The sequence below is a fragment of the Erinaceus europaeus genome, chromosome 1, assembly GCF_950295315.1.
Source record: "Erinaceus europaeus chromosome 1, mEriEur2.1, whole genome shotgun sequence".
NCBI lineage: Eukaryota > Metazoa > Chordata > Mammalia > Eulipotyphla > Erinaceidae > Erinaceus > Erinaceus europaeus.
Window position 1 is genome coordinate 140,050,023 of NC_080162.1, and position 22,998 is coordinate 140,073,020.

At 35.5% G+C, this 22,998-nt stretch overlaps 1 protein-coding gene across 39 annotated transcripts in view; it reads right to left on the reverse strand.

Annotated features, from left to right (window-relative positions):
• The window catches only part of RIMS2 (regulating synaptic membrane exocytosis 2), a 570,974-nt gene that overhangs the window by 270,809 nt on the left and 277,167 nt on the right, over nt 1-22,998 (reverse strand). For all 39 annotated transcript variants that reach the window (XM_060196148.1, XM_060196165.1, XM_060196141.1 and 36 more), the window contains one exon: nt 10,911-11,839. In XM_060196148.1, the coding sequence (XP_060052131.1) occupies nt 10,911-11,839 (929 nt within the window). The remainder of the gene's footprint in view (nt 1-10,910; nt 11,840-22,998) is intronic.

Genomic DNA, 22,998 nt, shown 5'->3' on the forward strand with positions numbered 1-22,998 from the left:
TATCAATTCTTGTCATACCAACCCCCTACGATGGAGGCAAGCTGACCTTTAAGAAACCTGTAATTTCTGATATATGTGAAAAATGTTCTTTGTTTAACTCAGTATAAAATCCTGTACCCATCTTCAAATAAACGGATGTTCGTACCAGAATATCTCCCGATGCCTCTTTCTAATTCACGCAGCCACTAGAGAGGATGAGGGAGGATCAGAGGCTTACACCCCCCAAACCCCCCCCCCCGGTTGGAGCCACCTCACGTGAGCCCCAGCACTCATGTAGTATCAGAAGGAGCAGAGTAAAGTGGACACACTCAGGTAGCCTACCTCATGAAATTATGTTTAATGTTTGAAATAAAAAGTATACATCTTCTGATGTGCTTTTCAACTTATATATAAAGAAATAGTCAAGATAACTATAAACAGTGAACGATGATGAAAGAATGTAAAGGACATAAAGTTTCTATACCTTATATCAAATAAACTAATCAACACTAATACAATGTATCAAGTAATATACTATCTAGAGGGACCAATAAAAACAATTTCTGGAAAGAAATGCACTCAGAAATACTACAGATGAATCAAAATGTTTAAATAAACATGTAAAGATAATTTAAAAAATGAAAAAGAGAAATTAGAGAAATGACAAAAATACAAACCTATAGTTGTTGTGAACACAGACATAGAATGTAACAAAGAATTAGCAAATATACAGTAGTAATATAAATAATTATACAACCTGAAAAGTTGGGTTTTATTGCTGAATTGCTAGGCTAACCAGATACTGAAAGCCTTCATAAACTCTCATATTCATAGACTACTAAAAGAGAGAATGAGAGAGACAGAGAGAGAGAGAGACAGAGTGAAAGAGAGACTACAGATAGTAGAATGCAGGGCTAGCATGTGGAAGGCTCCTGGTTTGATTCCAGACATCAGAAATACCAGAGCAACACTGTGATAATTTATTTTCTTTCTTTCTCCCTCTTAAAGTAAATAAATCTTTTTAAAATGGGAAGGAATCACATGATTTATTTGTTGATGCAGAAAAACATTCATGATAAAATAAATTCTCAGAAAACAAGAAATTGAGAATTTGCTTAGTAAGTAAAGTACATCAGTCAAAAGTCTAAAGCTAAGATAATATTTAGTGGTAAAAGACTGAATGATTTAATGAGAAATTTCACCTCAAAAAGTATTGTCATTTGAAACATCTAAAAAATGGAAAACAACCAAAATGTACCTCAATGGGTACATGGCTAATCTATGGTATACTGAAACCATGAATTATCATTCAGTAATAAAAAGAGAAAAAAAAAATCTATTGAAACATATAACACAGATCAACTTCAAACACATTAAACCAATTTGAAATTTCAAATTGTCACATACTGCAGTATGGTTAGTGGATTTTAGGAATGGTGTGGGGGCAGGAAAGTATTATTATAAAGAGGTGAGATACAGCAAAATCTTTGTGATTAGAAAGTAATTTCAGGGAGTCAGGCAGTAGCACAGCAGGTTAAGCGCAGGTGGCGCAAAGCACAAGGACCGGCTTAAGGATCCCCGTTTGAGCTCCCAGATCCCCACCTGTAGGGGAGTCGCTTCACAGGCGGTGAAACAGGTCTGCATGTGCCTATCTTTCTCTCCCCTTCTGTCTCCCCCTCCTCTCTCCATTTCTCTCTGTCCTATCCAGCAACAACGATATCAATAATAACTACAACAATAAAACAACAAGGGCAACAAAAGGGAATAAATAAATAAATATTTTTTAAAAAAGAAAGTAATTCAATTGATTGCATGAGTTTGTATATGCTAGAAGATGGCACAGAACTATATAAACGTGTTTTTCTAATGCTAATTTCCTGGTTTTGAGGGGCTGGGTGGTAGTGCACTTGGTTGATCACACAAGTTACAATGAGCAAGTACCAGAGTTTAAACCCCTGATCCACAGGACAGCTTTGCAAGTGCTGAGGCACAGCTACAGGTATCTTTCCCCCCCATGTTTATCTCTCCCTTCCCTCTTGATTTCTGTCTCTATCCAATAAGTAAGTAAAGATAATAAAAAATAAAGAGATCCAAAAGGCCAACTAGCATATTAAAAAAATGCTCTGTCATTGATTGTCAGAGAAATGCAAATAAAGACAACAATGAAATACCACTTCATTCCTGTTAGAATGTCATACATCAGAAAAGTAGTAACAACAAATGCTGGAGAGGTTGTGGAGCCAAAGGAACCCTCTTACACTGCTAATGGAATATAAATTGGTCTAACTCCTGTGGAGAGCAGTCTGGAGAACTCTCAAGGCTAGAAGTGGACTTTCCTTATGACCCTGAAATTACTCTCCTGGGGATATATCCTAAGGAACCAAATATAACCATCCATCTTCCTACTCTGTGTCTTTTAATAGGTGAATTCAGGCCACTGACATTTATTAATATCAAAGATTGAAGATATTTTAACGCCATTCTTGTAGAGTTTTGAACCATTACAAATTGTGCTGCTATGAACAATAGTCAAAACCTGGAAGCAACCTAGCTGTCCAACAACAGATGAGTGGCTGAGCAAGTTGTGATATATATATTTTATATATATCACTTTATATATAACTTGCACCCTGACACATGACAGGGTGCAAGGACTGACATTCAAACTCCTGGTGCCCACCTGCAGAAAGAAAGCTTAACAAGTAGTGAAGCAGGGATGCAGGCATCTTTCTCCCTTTTGATCTCTCCCCTTCCTTTCAATTTCTCCTTGTTTCTATACTATAATAAGTAAATAAAATTAAAAAATAAATAAAAATAAAAAGTAATTAAAAAAACATATAGCCATAGATTAGGAGATTTGAGTCACATCCAATAGTCACATCTCAACAATTTTATTAAACTTAGAGTAAGAAAATTTCCCAGTCAATTCCTGAAATAAAGAAACAATCCAGTCAACACCGTGATTGTAACTTGCTGGTCACAATCTTTAGCTTAACACTAGCGCTTGGTGCCTGCATGGTGAATCAACCTCCCTGGTAGTCCTTTTTCATTTTCCTTTCTTTTTTGATAGAGACAGAAAAAATTGAAAAGGTGGGGCATACAGACACCTACAGTACTTCTCCACTGTACCTGGGTTCCTCAAGCATGGTGACATGTTTGCTCTATTGTGCATGCCACTGCCTGGTCCATAACCAAAATTTTGAACCTAGCTACCTTGTTAAGTCATGCTGAGATTCCTGAACAACAGAAATTGAGGTATAAAAAATATGTACTGTTTGAAGCAACTATGTTTGGAATATTTGCTTCTAATGCACTATCATGTCCCAAAACAATAAATTTTAAAGATGTGTTTAGACCAAGTCTTAAGGCCCCAAAACAAAACTAAGGTGAGCTAACATACAACATACCACTTGAAATAAAAGGATATAACAGTGTGCATAGTCAGTTTCCCTTTGTCTTTTAATTGCACTCCTTTGGCATTATCAGTGTTGTTGTTGTGATTATTATTATTTATAATCTATTTTTACTTTTTCCAGTATTGGGTGGATCCTCCAAATTTTCCAAAAATCGTATCTCCATCTACTGTCCCAAAAGTAAGTAAAGGGAGCAGTGTACTTTGCTGCTTTCAAGAGTCTAGAAACAAATCCCATATTTCATCCAATATACCTTAGAAGACTGCCATACCCATGTATTCTTGCATATAGGAGCCCAGTCTCTCATGATTGCTACTCACAGAGAAACAAGAGACCTGCAGCAACCAAGCAAAATCAGTCAGGTTAGGACTCAGAAGACAGGGCTAACTGATCTTCTCTGCAAGTGAACTTAGTGATTAAACATGGATCAAACTGGATATCTTTTGTGAGGATGGTCAAGTGGTTGACAATATAACTATGTAATTAAGTTAACATATTTTGCATTATAATATCAATTTAAAGTACACCCAAAAGAAAAGGTATAGTGCTGATCATAAATCAGTTAGCCATTGAGCTTCATTTAGAGAATTCAGCACTACGTAGAGATTATAAGGCAGGAAGTGCTAGAATTACGTGACCAAAATATTATAATATAAGCAAATTAGCTTTCAAATATTTTTGGACATAATTCCCATTAAGAAATCTCCCTCTATATGTTACATTGTGACCTTACAGAATGAACATACTACTAAAGTAATGTCCTATAGATAATTTTGTCTTATTGTTCTGTGCAATTCACATCCATATTTTCTACCCCATCCCATCCCAGTCTACCCTCTTTTAAAGGGAAGGTCATAACTCTTAATTGCTTTTGAAAAGAGGAAGAACATATGAGAAATAGAGGGTGGGGTAGCAATAGGAGATTTTTTTGATTTTTTTTAAATTAAAAAAAAAATTTATTTAAGAAAGGATTAATTACCAAAACCATAGGGTAGGAGGGGTACAACTCCACACAATTCCCACCACCCAATCTCCATATCCCACCCCCTCCCCTGATAGCTTTCCCATTCTCTATCCCTATGGGAGCATGGACCCAGGGTCATTGAGGGTTGCAGAAGGTAGAAGGTCTGGCTTCTGTAATTGCTTCCCCGCTGAACATGGGCGTTGACTGGTCGGTCCATACTCCCAGTCTGCCTCTCTCTTTCCCTAGTAGGGTGTGTCTCTAGGGAAGCTGAGCTCCAGGACACATTGGTGGGGTCTTCAATCCAGGGAAGCCTGGCCAGCATGCAATAGGAGATTTTTGTTCCACAAGAACTATTGGGTAATGTCTGGAGATTTTCTGGTTTATCAAAACTAAGGATGGAATGCTATTAGCATCTAGTGGTAGAGGCCAAGGAAGATACTAAAATACAACAAAGATACAAAATACAACACAGTATAGTACAGCAGAACAGTTATCCAGATCCAAATCTCAGCAGTGCCAAGGTGAGAAATTCACTCCAGATTAATTAATCAGGAAATCCTAAGTGAAATTGGGAAGCTAACTGTACTTTTTAAAGCTTATGAAAAAATATTTTAAATTCTGAGAGATGTTCAACATTAAAGCAGAGATATTATGACAACCACAATCTATGACTAAGCTCCTTCAATTACCCAAAGGCAAAAAATGTATACATACATATATATATATATATATATATATATATATATATATATATATATATATATAGGGGCCAACAAGGCAGCTCACCTATGAGGGCACCTATGTTGCCATGTGTTCAACCCGGACTCAAGTCCTGGAGCCCACAATACTAAGCTTCAGTGATAAGGTGTTTTTCTCTCTGTGTACCTGTCTCCTTTTATCTGTAAAAGTTAGCCCAGAGAAGGCAAATCCCAGCAACTTAAAAAAAAAAATGTTTGCACAGGGTTTCCTTTCCTTCCCCCATTTAAAGTCTAGCTTTGCTTTGCTAAACCACAGCCATTCTAAATTTTACTCTCTTAGTTTTGTTGTTGTTGTTTGTTTTTGTTTCTTAAGTTGCATCTATGAGTGCACACTAGTGGAGGAAGACTGAATTAGGAGGTGGGAGTGTTACATAGACACCTAACATTGAGAGCTAAGAACTGTACTTGTTAAAACAACTGTCTTGGAGATCATTATCCCCACCCACGCTGAAAAAAAAAATGATTTGGAAGAAAAATCTATATCCTCAATATTTCTAATCCAATAAAAAAATGGGGACACAACTTTTCACAATAGCATTGTGAACGGTATCATAATGAGTTGTAAGATATACAAAATCAGCAGACAGTGATCAGTGCCTCTCACATCTAAAGTCCCACAGTACCTATAATATGATGGGTTTATCATGAGATTTATTTGAGATTCAATTTCCTAAGGGTAGGGAAAAGAAGCCTTTTTCTTCTCTTTGTTGAACCTGGGAAGAAAAGTATCTTGTAGATATCTTGACTATTCTTAACCATCAGAACATAAAATAAAGAAATCTTTTAAAATGTTTTGAATACCTACTGCACATACTCTGTGTGTGTGTGTGTGTGTGTGTGTGTGTGTGTGTGTATGTGTGTGTCATAATTATCGATAAACATATTGTTATATTTATAGGTAAAGAAGTAGAATGATTAGATAGGTAGGACAAGACAATGTAGTTAGTAAATGACACAGTCAGAACTTGAGCTCTTCTTTGAAACCTCCCTGCTACTGTTAAACAAACCAAAGAGCCTAGTTACTCATGGACTATAATTGTCAGGATCACTTACAGAGCCTAGTGAGTAATAAGACTTCTACTACAACTCTGGGTAAAATTCTGTATATCCAAAATAATGACGCTTATACAAAGGGACAAATGAATAAGACTCAAAGTTATTGAAACAAAGCATTAGTAAAGCTAAAGATTAATAATAAATAGAAATTTTAATTTGCTAATTAAAGAATAAACCAATAGGATTACACACATTTTTAATTAGAGTTAACTACAAATTTGCTGGCTGGATAAAAACTGGAATTTTTTTTTAACATAAAGATCAGGAAAGACCATGCTATATAACAGAAAGTATAGCTCATAAGCCTAGAAAGAATCTCTCTGCAATGAAAATGAATGATGATCTTTCTTGGTGACACAGTGTTGGGTATTCTTTAGACTACTTATTTAAATTTGCTTTACACACTTCTGAAAGGTTGTATCTAATAATGAAAAGGTGAAGAAAAGCAAGGCAATGAAAAAAGACACTTGAATATTAAAACTCATTCTTTGGAGTAATTTAGATAATTAAAGGAAAGGAATGACTCTTTTAAAAATTGATTGTTCAGAGGGCTGGGTGGTGGTGGTTACACAATGTGCAAAGATTTGGGTTCAAGCCCCCAGTCCCTAACTATGGAGGAAAGCTTTGCAAGTGGTTGCAGCTATCTCTCTTTCTCTCTCCTCTACCTCCCGTTTCCCTTTCAATTTCTGACTATCTCTATCCCATAAAATAAATAAAGATTAAAAAATTGATTGTTCAGAAGTGGCAAAATAGCTCACCTGGAGAACACACCCACATTGTCTATGGGCAACCCAGATTTACCCTGGCTCCTGCTACACTGATGTAAGCTTCAGCACCTGTCATGTCTTTCCCTTTCTCACCCTTTCTCTCCTTTTTTTCTATCTGAACAAGCCAGCTTGAAGAAATGAAGCCCAGGTGACAATAACAAAACAAAAAAATAAACAAACAAAAAGGTTACTGACTTTCCTCAGTATGAGGTATCTACATATAAGTGTACAAGAGGAAAATGCAAATAGCAAAACTTTTTATATTATTTGGCATAATTTTCAAATGTTAACTACCATGAGTGAATGTAAATCATTCTGTATCCTTTAACTACTTTCCAAACCAGATTTACACTATTTCTACAAATAAAAAAAAGTGGTACTTCGGTGATTAAGAAAAATCAATAACATAATTCAACCTCTTTCTCATACTATCCCAGTGTCTGAAGAATTACAATTTCTCATTGAATGGTACTACTACTAAGGAAAATATTCTCAATATTTTATAATTTAAAAGCAACTAATTTGAGTTGTCAGTTTAAATGTACAATTTAAATGTAATGAGGCTCTAACACTATGGGTGTTCCCCCAAATAAAGTTGCTGAATAATGTAGCTCTTCCTCTTTAGTCTACAGAGTTGTCTCTTGAACATGTGGCATAGGGTTATTTTGAGCTAAAGGCACCTAAGAAGAAGTAGATACTGCAAGAGCTTTTTAGCTATCCCTATCTGCTTAAACACAGGATATAAATTTGTAAAGGTGGTTCCTTCTACTCTTTATCCAGAAGGGCAGAAACCATTAATTCTTTATCAATACAAACATGGTCTCCAACGAATCTACATAATAAACTTCACTAACCTCCTCCACCTTCCCTAAGACCTCCCAGTGTACTCTGCCCTACAACCTGAATGTTATTTTCCTTTCTTACAAAGCAAACACTTTGCTACAAAAACACTTCTCTAAATTTTTATGTTCTTTTGTTAAGATGCTTTCTTTTAAAAAATATTTATTTATTTATTTATTAGTGGATAGAGACAGAGAAAAATTGAGAGGTGAGGGGGAGGTAGAGAGGGAGAGAGACAGAGAGACACCTGTAGCTCTACTTTACCACTTGTAGAGCTTTCCTCCTGCAGGAGGGGGCCAGGGGCTTGAACTGGAGTTTTTGTGCACTGTAATGTGAATGCTTAACCAGGTGTACCACCACCTGGCCCCTTAAGATTCTGTATATCCAAAATAATGAAGCTTATACAAAGGGACAAATGAATAAGACTCAAATTAAACAAAACATTTGCTTTACCCATCAAGGAGTGCCTTAATGCCCAGTTAAATAAAGCTCTTGTTTGTCTTTCTCATATAAATCTTTTTTTTTTCATTCTACTTTATAGGATCCACCTAATGGCAAAGAGTTAATGCTTTCCTCCTCCATACTTCCCAGACTGATATGAGAAATGATATCAGGCATATGGAACTATGACTGGACTACTACTTCACCAAAAGATTATTTGGAAAAAATACACATTTTTAGAATATTTAGTGTTCCAAATTAGGAACATGAAATGAATCCTTGTCACTTTGTTACTCAGAAAAGTTTTATAGCTTCTTCTCTGTGTACCTCCTTTATTTCTTGTAAATTTATTTATTTATTTATTTATTTATTTATTTATTTATTTTTCTTAGCAGAGCACTGCTCAACTCTAGCTTATAGTGGTGCTAGGAATTGAACATGGGCCCTCTTGTTCCTCAGGCATGAAAGACTTTTGCATAACCTTTATGCTGTCTCCCCAGTCATCTTCTAATAATAATAATAACAAAAAAATCAGTTCTGAGAAAGAACCAAGGACCTCACAGTACATGTGATTCTACTGGGTGAACCCCCTAACCAGTTGCTTATCCTATATATTTGGGAGAGAGGAAGAAGGAAGAAACACCAACGCATCATTCAGGTATCTAGAGACTTCCTCAGTGTCATTCATCTTACTCCCATGTGGTACTGGGGGTTGAACCCAGGCCCTTAAGCACTATCAGGTATGTGCTTTACCTGCTGAAGCCAGTCCCTATTGTTAATCATGTTTAAATGGCATTTTCTGGGTTTAGTTCTGAATGAGAATTTTTTTTCATGTATATGTTCTTTTTTGGCACAGGATGAGATTATTCTATAACATTTCCATATTTAGCTGCCTCCTCCAACTGCTTTATTGATTTCTGTTGGTTCTTGTGAACAACAAAAAAAATGAACTAATCTCCAAATGTATAATATCAGAAAATTGTACGTGCATGTGGGAAAGGGTCTAGTATACAAGATTCATGATAGATACTCACCAATCTGGTGTATATTACACCAAGTAAAGAACAAAATGATTAATAGGTTAAATGTTTAAAAACTGAATTTAAAATATGAGAAAATATAAAGATTAATGATTTATGGATGAATAGGAAGTTTCTAAGAACAAAGGTAACAGGAAAACACTGCCAGAAATGCAAATATTTAGTATTATTAAATTCAACATTTTCAAATGACCAGATAGTGGATAGACATCAAAATGAGAAAAACTTCTGGAACAAATGATAATTAAATAGATAAAATCCTAACTATATAAAAAGCTTTTATAAACTGCTAAGAAAAAATAACTACATAATACATTACTAAGAGAAACATGAGCACAGAGAAAAAAAGGAACAAATAGATAATTCATAGGAGAGTATAACACCAGTAAACAAAAGCATTCCAATTCACAAGGAAATTAAAAAATAAGATGACAGAGCAATAGCATCCACCTCCTCAAGGTTCTATTAGTTGGCAAAGATTTGGTGCTTTAAGACTGAAAGCTCTGCTACACCTAACAGGAACACAGAGTATGTTAACCTTTCTGCAAAGCAAGTTGGTTTTATGAGCTAAACACTTTGAAGGAACAAAACACAACTTTGCATTTGAAATACTCAGAGATGCAGGCATATAGTTATTTGTAAAGATGATCATGGTAGCAGCATTCTTACTGATAACTAGGGACAAAATTACAATGCCCCCTATAAAAGAATGGCCAATTTGTAGTATATCATAAGGATAAAATCTTAGAAGAGTCATTTAAAGAGTCATTTAAAGCATGATCTAGAAAATAATGATCTAGGAAAAGTGAATATTATAACATCCACTGGAAATTGCAATATCAAATCTTAGTGTACAGTATGATAACAATTTCATAAATATGTAAACTACACATGCTGGGAAAAAGAAAAAATACAACAGTATGTTAATTGGGAATATTTGGTAGAAAATGTTATGTATAATTTTTACTTCATCCTTTACACTTCGATGAATTTTTCAGATATTCTATAGAGTGAACATATTGTTACTTCTCCGAGAGAATAAAAATGTGATTTTACAATTATAGCTACTATTTTTAAAAGAAGTTGAGTAACAAAAGGTTTTTTCAGAAATAAAACACACTTTAAAAAGAAACAATAAAATTTTCTTTTATAAGAAAAAAATCTTTTTATAACAGTATTTTCTTCATATAATATATAAGAAGAGTATATAATATAACCAACAACACTAAGATTTTTTTTTAATCTTAAAAATAGAGGTGACGGGGAGTCGGGCTGTAGCGCAGCGGGTTAAGCGCACGTGGCACAAAGCGCAAGGACCGGCATAAGGATACCGGTTCGAGCCCCTGGCTCCCCACCTGCAGGGGAGTTGCTTCACAGGCGGTGAAGCAGGTCTGCAGGTGTCTGTCTTTCTCTCCTCCTCTCTGTCTTCCCCTCCTCTCTCCATTTCTCTCTGTCCTATCCAACAACGACGACAACAACAATAACTACAACAATAAAACAACAAGGGCAACAAAAGGGAATAAATAAATTAAATAAAATATTAAAAAAGAGAAAAAAAATAGAGGTGACAATATCTATTAAGTTTTTACTCAGAAATACAGCCTTTAAATTAAAAAAAAACAAACCCTTATGAGTTCAGGAAGAATGCTTACCTTTTTCACTTACACTCTCACTTTCAATCTCAACATCATCGCAACTTGTATATTCAGGCGTGGAAGCTAATTCTTCCTCTGAACTGCTCAATGAAACCTGGCGCATTTTACCCCCTTTCTTTGATTTATGAGGCTTTGGTGGTGGAGGTCTTACTGACTCTGACTGGTCTGAACTGAGGGAATCATTTCTTAACATGGTTTCCATTTTTTCCCGTTTTGTTTTCCTGACAGCAGAACTAGGATCTAAGTGATGCTGTTTCCTTAGTGAGTCAGTACGTCTCATGTCTGGTCTATCAATGGGTATAGGGCTCCTCCGGGGGGTAGGAGGACTATGGTTTGTGGTCCTTTGTGGATAAGAGCTTGGTCCCTGAGTCTCTCGAGTTCTTTCCATTGAATACGATCGCTGATTTTCCAAGGCAGCTCTACGTTCAGATATAGATCTTTGCCTTGATGGTCGGTCCATTCTTAGCATGGGAATTCTTGAATCTTCCAGTTCAGCATTTGCCAAAGAAACATCACTATGCCTCCTTTCATGTCGCGCTCGGGAAACTTCAGCATGAATGCGCATCTGTTCTTCATAAGGCTGTGGCTTCACTGGATAACGGGCCAAATTTGGGTCACTCCGATAGCGTGCCTGGTATTCCTCTTCTCGCCTTTGTCTTTCATATTCATCTCTGCTCTCCACATCCTCATCATCTTCAATGTATTCTTTGGAATGCCTATGACTTCTCCGGTTGGAGTCCCTATAATTCATATGATCAGACTCTTCATAGAACTGAGGTTCATGATGAGACCGGCTGTCAGTGTAATCTGACGGAGATCTGGGCATTGCGCTATCTGAAGTAGCATATTGTGAATACTCCTCTTCTCTTTCTTCTCTTTGGTCGTATCTTCTGTTCTGATCTCTGGATACTGATGGACTTCTTTTCCTAAGCAACCAAAGAAAAAGCACGATGAGACTAACAATATTAGGGCAATTTTACATTTTATGGACTCATGAGATGGTGGATGAATTAGAATTGTTCTTCTGTCTTTTTTTTTTTTCCATTTTCACTTTCAAGACATGCCACAAAAATCATTTTAGTAATATGGATTTGATTTATGTCAAATAGGAAGTTCAAAAGGCACTTTTAATGTAGTTATAGAATATATGTGCGACCTTAAGTTAGATAATCAATATTCTATTCTACTGATGCACAAGAATCTTCATTCTACTTTCATTGCTTGGCTCAATAAACTCCAGTTATCTCCAAATTGTTATCCAGAAGCTTAGAAAAATTCCACCTTCCATTTATTCTTGACACCTTGATATGAAAGTTACTTCAGAACAAGTACTTCACCCAAGTGGCACATCTTCTGACTGATACTAAGTGCTGACTCTTAAAAATCACTTTTCATTCATCATCTACCTAGATCACATCTAGTATCAAGACATCTAAACCTTCATTTTATCTCCAATTCTTCTTTACCACTGTAACTTCAGACATATAAATACCAAGAGTAGGATGTATTAATCACAAAAACTCTAGAATTAAGCAAAAAAAAAAAAACTTCTATTTTTTTTTCGCTTCATTAAGAAAAAAGTTATCTTTATTTCCTTCCCATAAGGATTGACTCCTTAAAAATATATTTGGCCTGATACTCTCAAATGTATAACCAATGATATTTTCTATACATTTTATGTTTTGGGGATCTTATAAAAATATGTAATCTATTAAAAACTTGTTTTTGAACATGGTGTTAAAGAATAAACCTATTTAGTTCTCTTGCAATTCAGATGTCAATTTTCCCAACACCATTTATTGAAAAAATTTCTTTCTCTTCTGTCTCAGAGATTAAGTATTATATATATTGGCTTTATTGGAGCCCTCACACGGATCCATACATCTACTTTTATCTCAATCCTGTAATGTTTTAATTATTGTCAATTTGTAATACAGTTTGAAAAGCCATGCAAAAAAAAAAAAAAAAAGAATAAGGTTATCCATAGCACATCTCCACATCTAATAGCTCATATTTCCTACAGCCTGAGATGCAGGGGAAACACTTCATAAGTGGTGAGAAGGGTCTGCAGGTGTTTATCTTTTTCTCCCTCTGTCTCCCCTTTCCTTTCATAGTTTTCTCTAATTCCATCCCAGGTAGCTCACTTCCTAACAAAATCCCAAAACCTAGATATAGACCAGGTTCTGGGAGACAGAGCATATGTTCACACGTATCCATAAACTAGTGCAAAATATATACCTGAAAGCAGATGTACACTAGAGTTTGCAGTGAGTACCCCCCACACACACACTTCCTCTCCACTATTCCAACCTTTGGGTCCATGATTGCTCAACAATTTGTCTGGCTTTGTATGTTAACTGTCTTTTCAGCCACCAGGCTCCAAATGCCATCAGGATGCCAGCCAGGCTTCTCTGGACTGAAGACCCCACCAATGTGTCCTGGAGCTTCACTTCCCCAGAGACCCACCCTACTAGGGAAAGAGAGAGGCACTGGGAGTATGGACCGACCAGTCAACGTCCATGTTCAGTGGGGAAGCAATTACAGAAGCCAGACCTTCCACCTTCTGCAACCCACAACGACCCTGGGTCCATGCTCCCAGAGGGATAGAGAATGGGAAAGCCATTGGGGAAGGGATGGGATATGGAGATTGGGTGGCAGGAATTGTGTAGAATTGTATCCCCCCCATATGATTTTGCTAATGTCTCCTTTCTTAAATAAATAAATAAACAAAAATAACTAGACCATAGCCATTTAAATGCTTTTAAAAGTCACACTGTAAGTAAATTTAACTCAATATTGAGTCCAGCCATCACTTTGTCCTAGAGATTATGAAATTTGCCTGAAGCATGGGAATCATAGTGTAGATGCTGATTTGCACTGGATTTAAGTAAAAATAGAACAGTGGTCATGATTTCTGAAATTGGGTTGACTGTTGTCACTGTCACTTAAGGTGGAATTAGGCTTTTTTTTTTAAGTTTAAGAATATAGTGGCTATACTAGAAAAATGGCAAGACAATTTGAATACTTATACTACATAACAAAGAACTGCTTAATTGCAACAAAATATTAAAGCACAGTCTTAAAATAATTTTATCAACTATAATATGTTATTAATATAGACTCTTCTTTAAATTGAAATTGCTTTATATCTCAGATACTTATTTTAGGAATTAATGAAAATTTGGGTACTATGTCTTTAATTGCAATCTTTACTACTACTATTTATAAGTAAGCCTTAGTATTTATTATCTTATAAAACATTTTATAGGCTACGAATATAATGAAAGTTTGCACACTTTCTTAAATAATAATAAGAAAAAACTATTTAACCCCTGTTATAATTCAGAAGAATAGTACATTCATCTAAAGTGTTATATTTCATCTAACCCTTCAGAGACACCCCCCCCAAGACAACACAATCTTGCAAAGAAGCATTTCTTAAAGAAAAAAAAAATTTAAACACTGGGAAGATAGTTCAGGTTGTTTTTTTTTTTTAATATTTATTTATTTTCCCTTTTGTTGCCCTTGTTGTTTTATTGTTGTATCTATATTGATGTGGTCATTTTTGGATAGGACAGAGAGAAATGGAGAGAGGAGGAGGAGACAGAGAAGGGGAGAGAATGACACCTGCAGACCTGCTTCACTGCCTGTGAAGAGACTCCACTGCAGGTGGGGAGCCAGGGCTCAAACCGGCATCCTTCCACTAGGCCTTGCGCTTCGCGCCACACATACTTAACCCGCCTAGCTACCCTGCGACTTCCTATAATTCAGTTTTTCACAGCACCAGTTCGAACAACTGAGCCCCCAAAGGCCACAAATTCAATCCTGGCACTACCTAAGCCAAAACTGTACAATGTTCTGATTCTCTTTACTCTGTAAATCATAACAAATAAATAAATAATAATAATAATAATAAACCACAAGGAGTAGGGAGGTAGCGCAGAGGGTTAAGCGCACATGGCGCAAAACGCAAGGACCAGTGGAAGGATCCCAGTTCCAGTTCCTGGTTCCCCACCTGCAGGGGAGTTGGAAGCAGTGAGGCAGGTCTGCAGGTATCTTTCTCCCCCCCTCTTGTCTTTCCTTCCTCTCTTCATTTCTCTCTGTCCTATCCAACAACAATGACATCAATAACAATAACTACAACAATTAAAAAAACATGCTTAAAAGAGACCCTGAACAAGTAAATGACATAATCTATAATAATTCCTCCCATTTTAAAAATAATTATTTTTGAGAAAGAGAGAGAAGGAGCAAGGAGAACTAGAGCATCATTCTCGCACATGATATGTTGAGGTCAAACTTAGGTCTTCATGCTGAGGGTTCAATACTTCATCCAAGCACCACCTCCTTGGCCACTAAATTACACCTTGCTGCAGAATGAGATGTGTGACATGTAACTATTAATCCTATGCATCCCATTGATGCCTATTTCTCATATAATAACATCAGGATATATTTATATTCACATAATAATTTTGCTTACTAAAACATAGGCTGCTACAACTATTTCTCTTTTACCATATTACAGAGATCTTACCTGAAACAAGTTTATAGAAAATTACCTATAAAAATATATTAAACTTACTTTAGTCATTAATATTACTCTAGCAATATTTGACCATATGTATTACTCAATGTATTTCTAAATATTTAATTATATATTCACACCCTATACTCCCTTATAAATTACATCCAATCAGGCATAACAGTTTGAGCAAAAACTCTACCAATTAATGCCTATAACTCCATGTCTAAAAATCGTACTGACTTAAGGGGAAACAAGAAATAAAAAGATTCGTTTTCAATTAAAGTCATTTTCCCAGTTTCCTGTTGTTCAGTCTCTACATACTATATACAAATCATCATGTTTCTATTTTAACATTTATAACTTTACCATTCTATATGATTTACTATACCTTAATAAGACTGATCATATATACTATAAATTGATTATAAATTATTATAATACAAACAAGTAAACATTTCAAAACATTCATAAGTGCAATGAAAGGTAGTATGGAAACTTGAGTTTTTTTAGTCATATACTTAATAACTCTTAAGATCTGAACAGTAAAAAATCAAAATAACATAAAAAGTATGTGAATAGTCTTCAGAAATTTCTAATTTCTGAAAATTTAAATTTTATGTTGTAATTCAACATTATCTATATGGAGTTACATATTTGCACTCTTATTTATGAACAGAGATTATTAAGTAATTGTCACTTCTAAATTAAAAAATTAAAATTAAAATTGTCACTTCTAAATTAACAAAATTTAAGGAACTCATAATTTGAAAATAGGCCTTCAAAATTTAAAAAGCTTTATAAAACAGACACTGCTAAGTAAAGTGATTACTCCATAAATTAAATAATACTAATCATATAGCTGAATATAACCCTGCAATCAAATTCTACAATTTGAAGTCATTAAGTTTTATTAAATCAAATACTTAACAGAAGTATAAGCTCTTATAAAACATGATAGAGGCTGCATTCTTAGAATTCCCACACAAAGCTTTTAACAAATCAAGCAATTGCTATTCTTAAAAAAAAAGACCCCACAGAATAGATCAATCTTCTTTTTTACATCTCACAATATTTAACACATTTTTATAGATTTACCTTTTGCTCAACCAGTGCACATCTGTCGAGCATAAAGCATCATGTTGACAAAAATACATCAACACTGAGTCAGGCAATGCTTTCATTTAATCCTTCCAGCTCTAGCAAAATCATAGAAGTCATCCTTGATCAGATGATTCGAAAGTATCTACTTTCTTACTATCATTTAATCTGTACTACTAAAAGTTTACACAAAAAGCAACACTCATTCACACGAGTCATAAAAACCTTTTTATGGCAGGCCGGTTAAGAAAAAGGTTATTTTGTAATGCTGTTACTGTGTGGCGGCTGTATATAGTTCCAGGTCAAGTAAGAATGTACCCTGTAAGAAGGATTATAGTACTTAGCTGATTAGTGCCTCACAATTCTGAACACCAACTGCAACCCATGTGCAAAGCATCTCTGTATGCTATACATAAAAAAATCAACAGATTCAGAAAAATCCAAACTATGTCCTCCTGTGTGACTCAGTCTTTTTAAAACTGTACATTGTGTTTGCTATTGATAAGTCTTCTTGGATTGCTTTATCTATATAATATGTGGTTCTAATGATAGACAGTGAGTGAGGAATGTCAAAATAGTTCAATTGGACAGTGAACGGCTTTGCCATATATGTGACGCAGGCTTGAGTGAGCCACCCTCATTGTACTGCAGGAAGCTTCAGTGTTATGGGTCTCGGTCTCTCTCTCTTTCGGCTTCAGCCTCTGTTTTTAATAAAGAAGAAATACAGTGAGTGAAATCACATGTGGTAAACAGAGAAAACAAATGAGCAGATGGATTATATAAAAAAATGAATTTTGGACTGGTTATATGAGCAAATAGAGGTTAACAAAGCAAAGAGGGGGGAGTAATCTGGACAAAGCATAGAAATGCATGGGGGAGGGTAGAATCATATGTTCAGTGGTGAGTGTAGTATATCATGTAAACATGTTGATTTTCAGTGATGCATACCTGAATTTTATGTAATGCAACACAATACTGCTTCAATAAAAGGCAGGTGATAGTCTATTCAATAATTTATTTTCAATTATTCAATCATAAGCTTTTTTGATCATAACCAAAAAAGAGAATGTTTGCTTCCCCAGCTATATGAGGCAAAAAGTAGCAGTTTTCACATATATTTAATTTTAAAATCATTCCAAAAACTAAGAAGACACTTTTGAAATCAAGTTCTGCTTACTTTATTATTTAATCCCTCAAAAATCTCCATTTAGTCACTCAGAAATGTTAACAGACAAAAAAGTAACACCATGGGGCCAGGTGGTGGTACTCCTAGTTGAGAGAACATGTTACCATGCACATGGACCCAGGTTCAATACCCTTATCCCCACTTATTTCATGAGCAGTGGAGCAGTGCTGCTTTCTCTCTCCTTCTCTATCTTCCCTTCCCTCTCAATTTCTCTCTGCTCTATCAAATAAAGAAAAAAAAAAAGAAACACCACAAGTCAATTACTCAATGCTATAATTATACTTTTGAGAATTATACTTAAAGTAAATCCAACTAAATTCACAGCAAACTAAGAAAAGACCAGTGTTTGAAGTATGAGAGGAGATGCAAAAAGCTTCTCCTAAGAGAAATAGAGAAAAAAAAAAATCTACCTAGTGGTATATGCCAAACAAACAAATAAAAAAAGAACACGTATCTGCAATTAAAACATGAAAATAATTTTCATCTTAGATTTCTATTTTCTTCTTGGGAAAAACAATGCTATACTGTTTCTAAAATAGAGGAAATTCAGACAAGTAGTTTTAAGTAGAAGCAGTGCTCTTCTAAGTTAGTGGCAATTCTTGGATCCTAGATGGTCATCTAATCAAGAAAGAAATTCCACAGGGTCTACCTTCAGAATATAGCAATAGAATATATATAGAATATATATAGCAAGAACTCAAGCACTTCACACAACCATCAGTACTATATGTATGGTGAATTCACCATATGATTTCTCTAAGAATTGATGCGATACAGAAACTTCCCCAACTGTTCTCCCCGCTTCTACTATGTCCACCTAGGACTTGGTCTTAACATAGCTGTAAGAAAGTAAGTCAATTCATAAACCTTATTATATTGTAAGGTCACACTCAGCAACTCCTCAATCTACACAGTCTCTCTAGGGCATGGTACCCATTACTACCAGGTCACCTCATCTCCTGCTTACCTCTCAATACTTAGGTCCAGTCAAGTTGGATCCCCTGTTTCTTCTCACTTGAGAGCTATTACTCAGGCAGTTTTTTCTGCCTAGACAGTTGCCCCTTCAAATATCAATGAAAACATCTAGTCTTCTACTCAGTAGTTACCTCTCAAATCTTCCCTTAAATATTACTTTCTTAAAGAAGCCTATCTTGACCACAATATTTAATGGCATTTCAATCACTGTCTACACACCCTATCCCAATCACCCTAACTTGTTTGGTTTCTTATTCTTCTCATAAGATTCACTAGTTTTAAATTATGCCACTTTTATTTGGTATGTTTTTTTTTATCTGCACCCATGAGCATAAATTTTGAGAGTCAGGGCTTACTGTTTTGGTTATTTTATTGTTAACTGCCTGGTACACAGTATTTTATTTGATTTTTTTATCTTTAATTATTTTTTTATATTATAGGACAGAAAGAAATTGAGAGAGGAGGGAAAGATAGAGACACCTGTATCACTACTTCACAATTAGCAAAGCTTCCCCCCAGAGGAGGTTCTGGGGGATTAACCCTGGGTCCTACTGCATGATAACTTACATGCTCAACTGGGAGTGCAACTGCCTGGCACCCACAGTAAGTACTTAATAAATATTTATTGCATAAGTACATTATGGTACATTAACAATGCACTATTCTATTGTTAAAAATGAATTTGATCTGTTCAGCCAGATGTTGTAACTATAAAATAAACTTAGTAGAATTAGCTATAACTCATACTACTTGTTTTCATTATTTAGATCTGACCTTGAAAAAGTTTCAAATTACCCAAAGTACAAGTCTCAGGTCAAACAAATAAGAAATGTGCATTTGTTTCATGAGTCTCATGTTCAGCTACCGAATCCTTTTGTACAATTTTGTTGAGTTCTAATAATGATTTGAAAATTTAAGTGATTTTCAGATATGGAAAGACCTGCGATACCTGAGGTAGAAAGGTAAAGAGTTGAAGAAAAGCAGTTTCTAGGCAACAAAAAAGAAAACACCTTTGAAAGATAAGAAAACTAAAACTCTGTCAATTAGCCTGACAACTAATTGGCATGAGAACAAATCAAACAAATTATTTTAAGGAGTGACAGGTACAAAGAAAAAAAGTACTTCCTTAACAAGAATTTTCTTGGAACAGAATCCATGTTAAAGGCACTGTTCAAGCAAGCAATATCCATCACAAAAAAAACAAACACATTTTCATCAAAATCTGGTTTTTTTTTCACTACATCACTGTTTGTAGTAATAGTTATTTTCCTATGTAACTTCAGAATTTCTATGTAAATAAATGCACAGTACATTGTACATATCTCTATACTTCTCAATATAAAGCTGAATAAATTGAGACAAATTATGTTTACATGATTCTTACATTGAAATCTGATTCAATGAGATAAATCAAAGAAATGTGATTTCTTCTCTTTTTTAAAAAGAGTATCTTCTTTATTTTTCATTATTATCTTCATTTATTTATTGGTTAGAAATAGCCAGATAGGGTTTCCCGGAAGATGGCAAACTGATAAGCTGCTAGTTGCTGAGCACTGACCACATCTCCTGGAAATGGTAGGATTTTCTGCCTTTAGCAGGCCAGCCAATAAGGGGTCCTAGTGGTGACACCAAGGAAGTGACTATAACTTAATTTGTGTTAAGAATTAGAGTAGGGGAAAAAGGGGGAAAAAAATTTTTCTTCCTTGTAATTTTCAAGCATACCTCCTCCCGCCCCCCCCCCCCCCCATAACTAGTCCCTGGGGACAAGCTCCTACCAGGATCCCCTGCTAGGAGCTCCATTTCTTTACCAAATTCCTGTCCCACCAGGGAGTATCATTAATTCTAAATCTATACCCTTCTGAAACCTCTGGCCTTTTTTCTTTCTAAGTAGCCAACCCCTCCCCACCTCACCCCGCATAGCTAATTAAATAATTAAAAATAAATACATTAAAAAAAAACCCTTTCCTTTCACTGCCCTTTCATGACTGTTCTTTCTCTTATCTTTTTCTTTTTTCTCTCTCTCTTTTTTTCTTTTTCTCATTCTTGTCATCCCTTCTTCCTTAATCCTACAGCTTCCAAAGTCACAGCGCCCAGCCCCCACACCAACAAACAGTGTGCTTTTTTGAATTCACTGATACACATTTGGGAATTTCCTTTCACTGCTCTTTAATTACAGCTCTTTTTCTTATCTTTTCCCTTTTCTCTCTCGTCTCTCTCTCTCTCTCTTTTTTTTTAATCTTGTCATACACTTCTTCCTTCTTCTTTGCCTTTCTGAATTTGTGAATTATTTTGGGGAAGAAATCGGACTCAGAGTGGACTCTCTATGTGTGTATCTCTGCTCTAGTTCCCTTTCCCCTCTTGTTACCCCTAGAATATACAGTGGATAGTAGATTTGCATAACTGTCTATTCTTGTTATCCTTTCTTTCTTTTCTCTTTCTTCACTGGGATTTGGTTACTATTTTTTCACGGACTGGAGAAATTGTTTGGCTAACTGGTAACGATTAAACTACTTCAATACTTGCTTCAGTTGCTACTGTAATTCCTGAGGTTGGTGAGTGCAATTGTCATAAAGGTATTTAGTACAGTGTTACTTGTACTCAAGACACAACTGAGGAACAACAGAGCATAAAAAAAAGAAACACATAAATCATAAAAATGGGTAGATCAAAAGCAAAAATTGCTACTCCAGTGAATGAAGACAAGAGCCCAGAAGAAACTACAAATCAGCCAGAAGTAACCATAGGTAAGAAAAGTATGCAAGCAATAATAAACTTATTAATCACAGAAATGAAAACAACATTGGAGGAAAGGAAAAGCAGTATTAGGGAAACAACAGTTGAGACCCCCAAGGAAAATACTGATTATCTTGAGGCAATTAGAGAACTGAAAGCTGAAATAGCTGTAATGAAGAAAGAAGCTGAGGCAAGGGAAAGCAGACTAACAGAAGCAGAAAACAGAATGAGTCAGACAGAGGATGAGCTACAGAAAACGAAGAAAGAGGTGAAAGAGCTGAAAAAGAGATTGAGAGACACTGAAAACAACAGCAGAGACATATGGGATGATCTCAAAAGAAGTAACATTCGTATAATTGGCCTGCCAGAGGAAGAAAGAGAGGAAGGGGAAGCAAACATTCTAGAGGAAATAATACAAGAAAACTTCCCAGACCTGAATAACAGAAAGGACATCAAGATTCAAGAGGCCCAGAGAGTACCAAACAGAATCAACCCAGACCTGAAGACACAAAGACACATCATAGTCACAATGAGAAGAAGTAAGGATAAAGAAAGGATCCTAAAGGCTGGAAGAGAGAAACAAAAAGTCACATACAAGGGAAAACCCATAAGATTATCTGCAGACTTCTCCACTCAAACTCTAAAAGCCAGAAGGGAATGGCAAGATATCTATCAAGCCATGAATGAAAAAGGGTTTCAACCAAGGATAATATATCCTGCTAGACTTTCATTCAAACTAGATGGAGGGATCAAAACCTTCTTAGATAAACAACAGTTAAAGGAGGCAACCATCACCAAGCCAGCCCTGAAAGAGGTTCTAAAAGACCTCTTATAAACAAGAACATCACTATAATACTTGCAATATATCAGAGCAAACGAAAATTTTTTTTGAACAATGGCACTACAATACATTATATCCGTAATATCAGTAAACGTCAATGGCTTAAACTCACCCATCAAAAGGCACAGGGTGGGGGGATGGATCAGAAAACATAACCCAACCATATGCTGCTTGCAAGAATCCCATCTGTCACAACAAGATAAACAGAGACTTAAAGAGAAAGGATGGAAAACTATCATACAGGCTAACGGACCACAAAAAAGGGCAGGAACAGCCATTCTCATCTCAGACACGATAGATTTTAAATTAAATAAAGTAATAAAAGATAGGCAATGACATTACATAATGATTAGAGGATCAATCAGCCAAGAAGACTTAACAATTATTAACATCTATGCACCCAGTGAGGGACCATCTAAATACATTAAGCATCTACTGAAAGAATTTCAAAAATACATCAATAGTAATATAGTAATAGTGGGAGACTTCAAGACCCCACTCTCACACTTAGACATATCAACAAAGCAGAGAACCAATAAAGATACAAGAGAATTGAATGAAGAGATTGACAGACTAGGCCTCTTGGACATTTTCAGACTCCTTTACCCCAAAAAACTGGAATACACCTTCTTTTCAAATCCACATAACACATACTCAAGGATAGACCACATGTTGGGCCACAAAGACAGCATCAATAAATTCAAGAGCACTGAAATCATCCCAA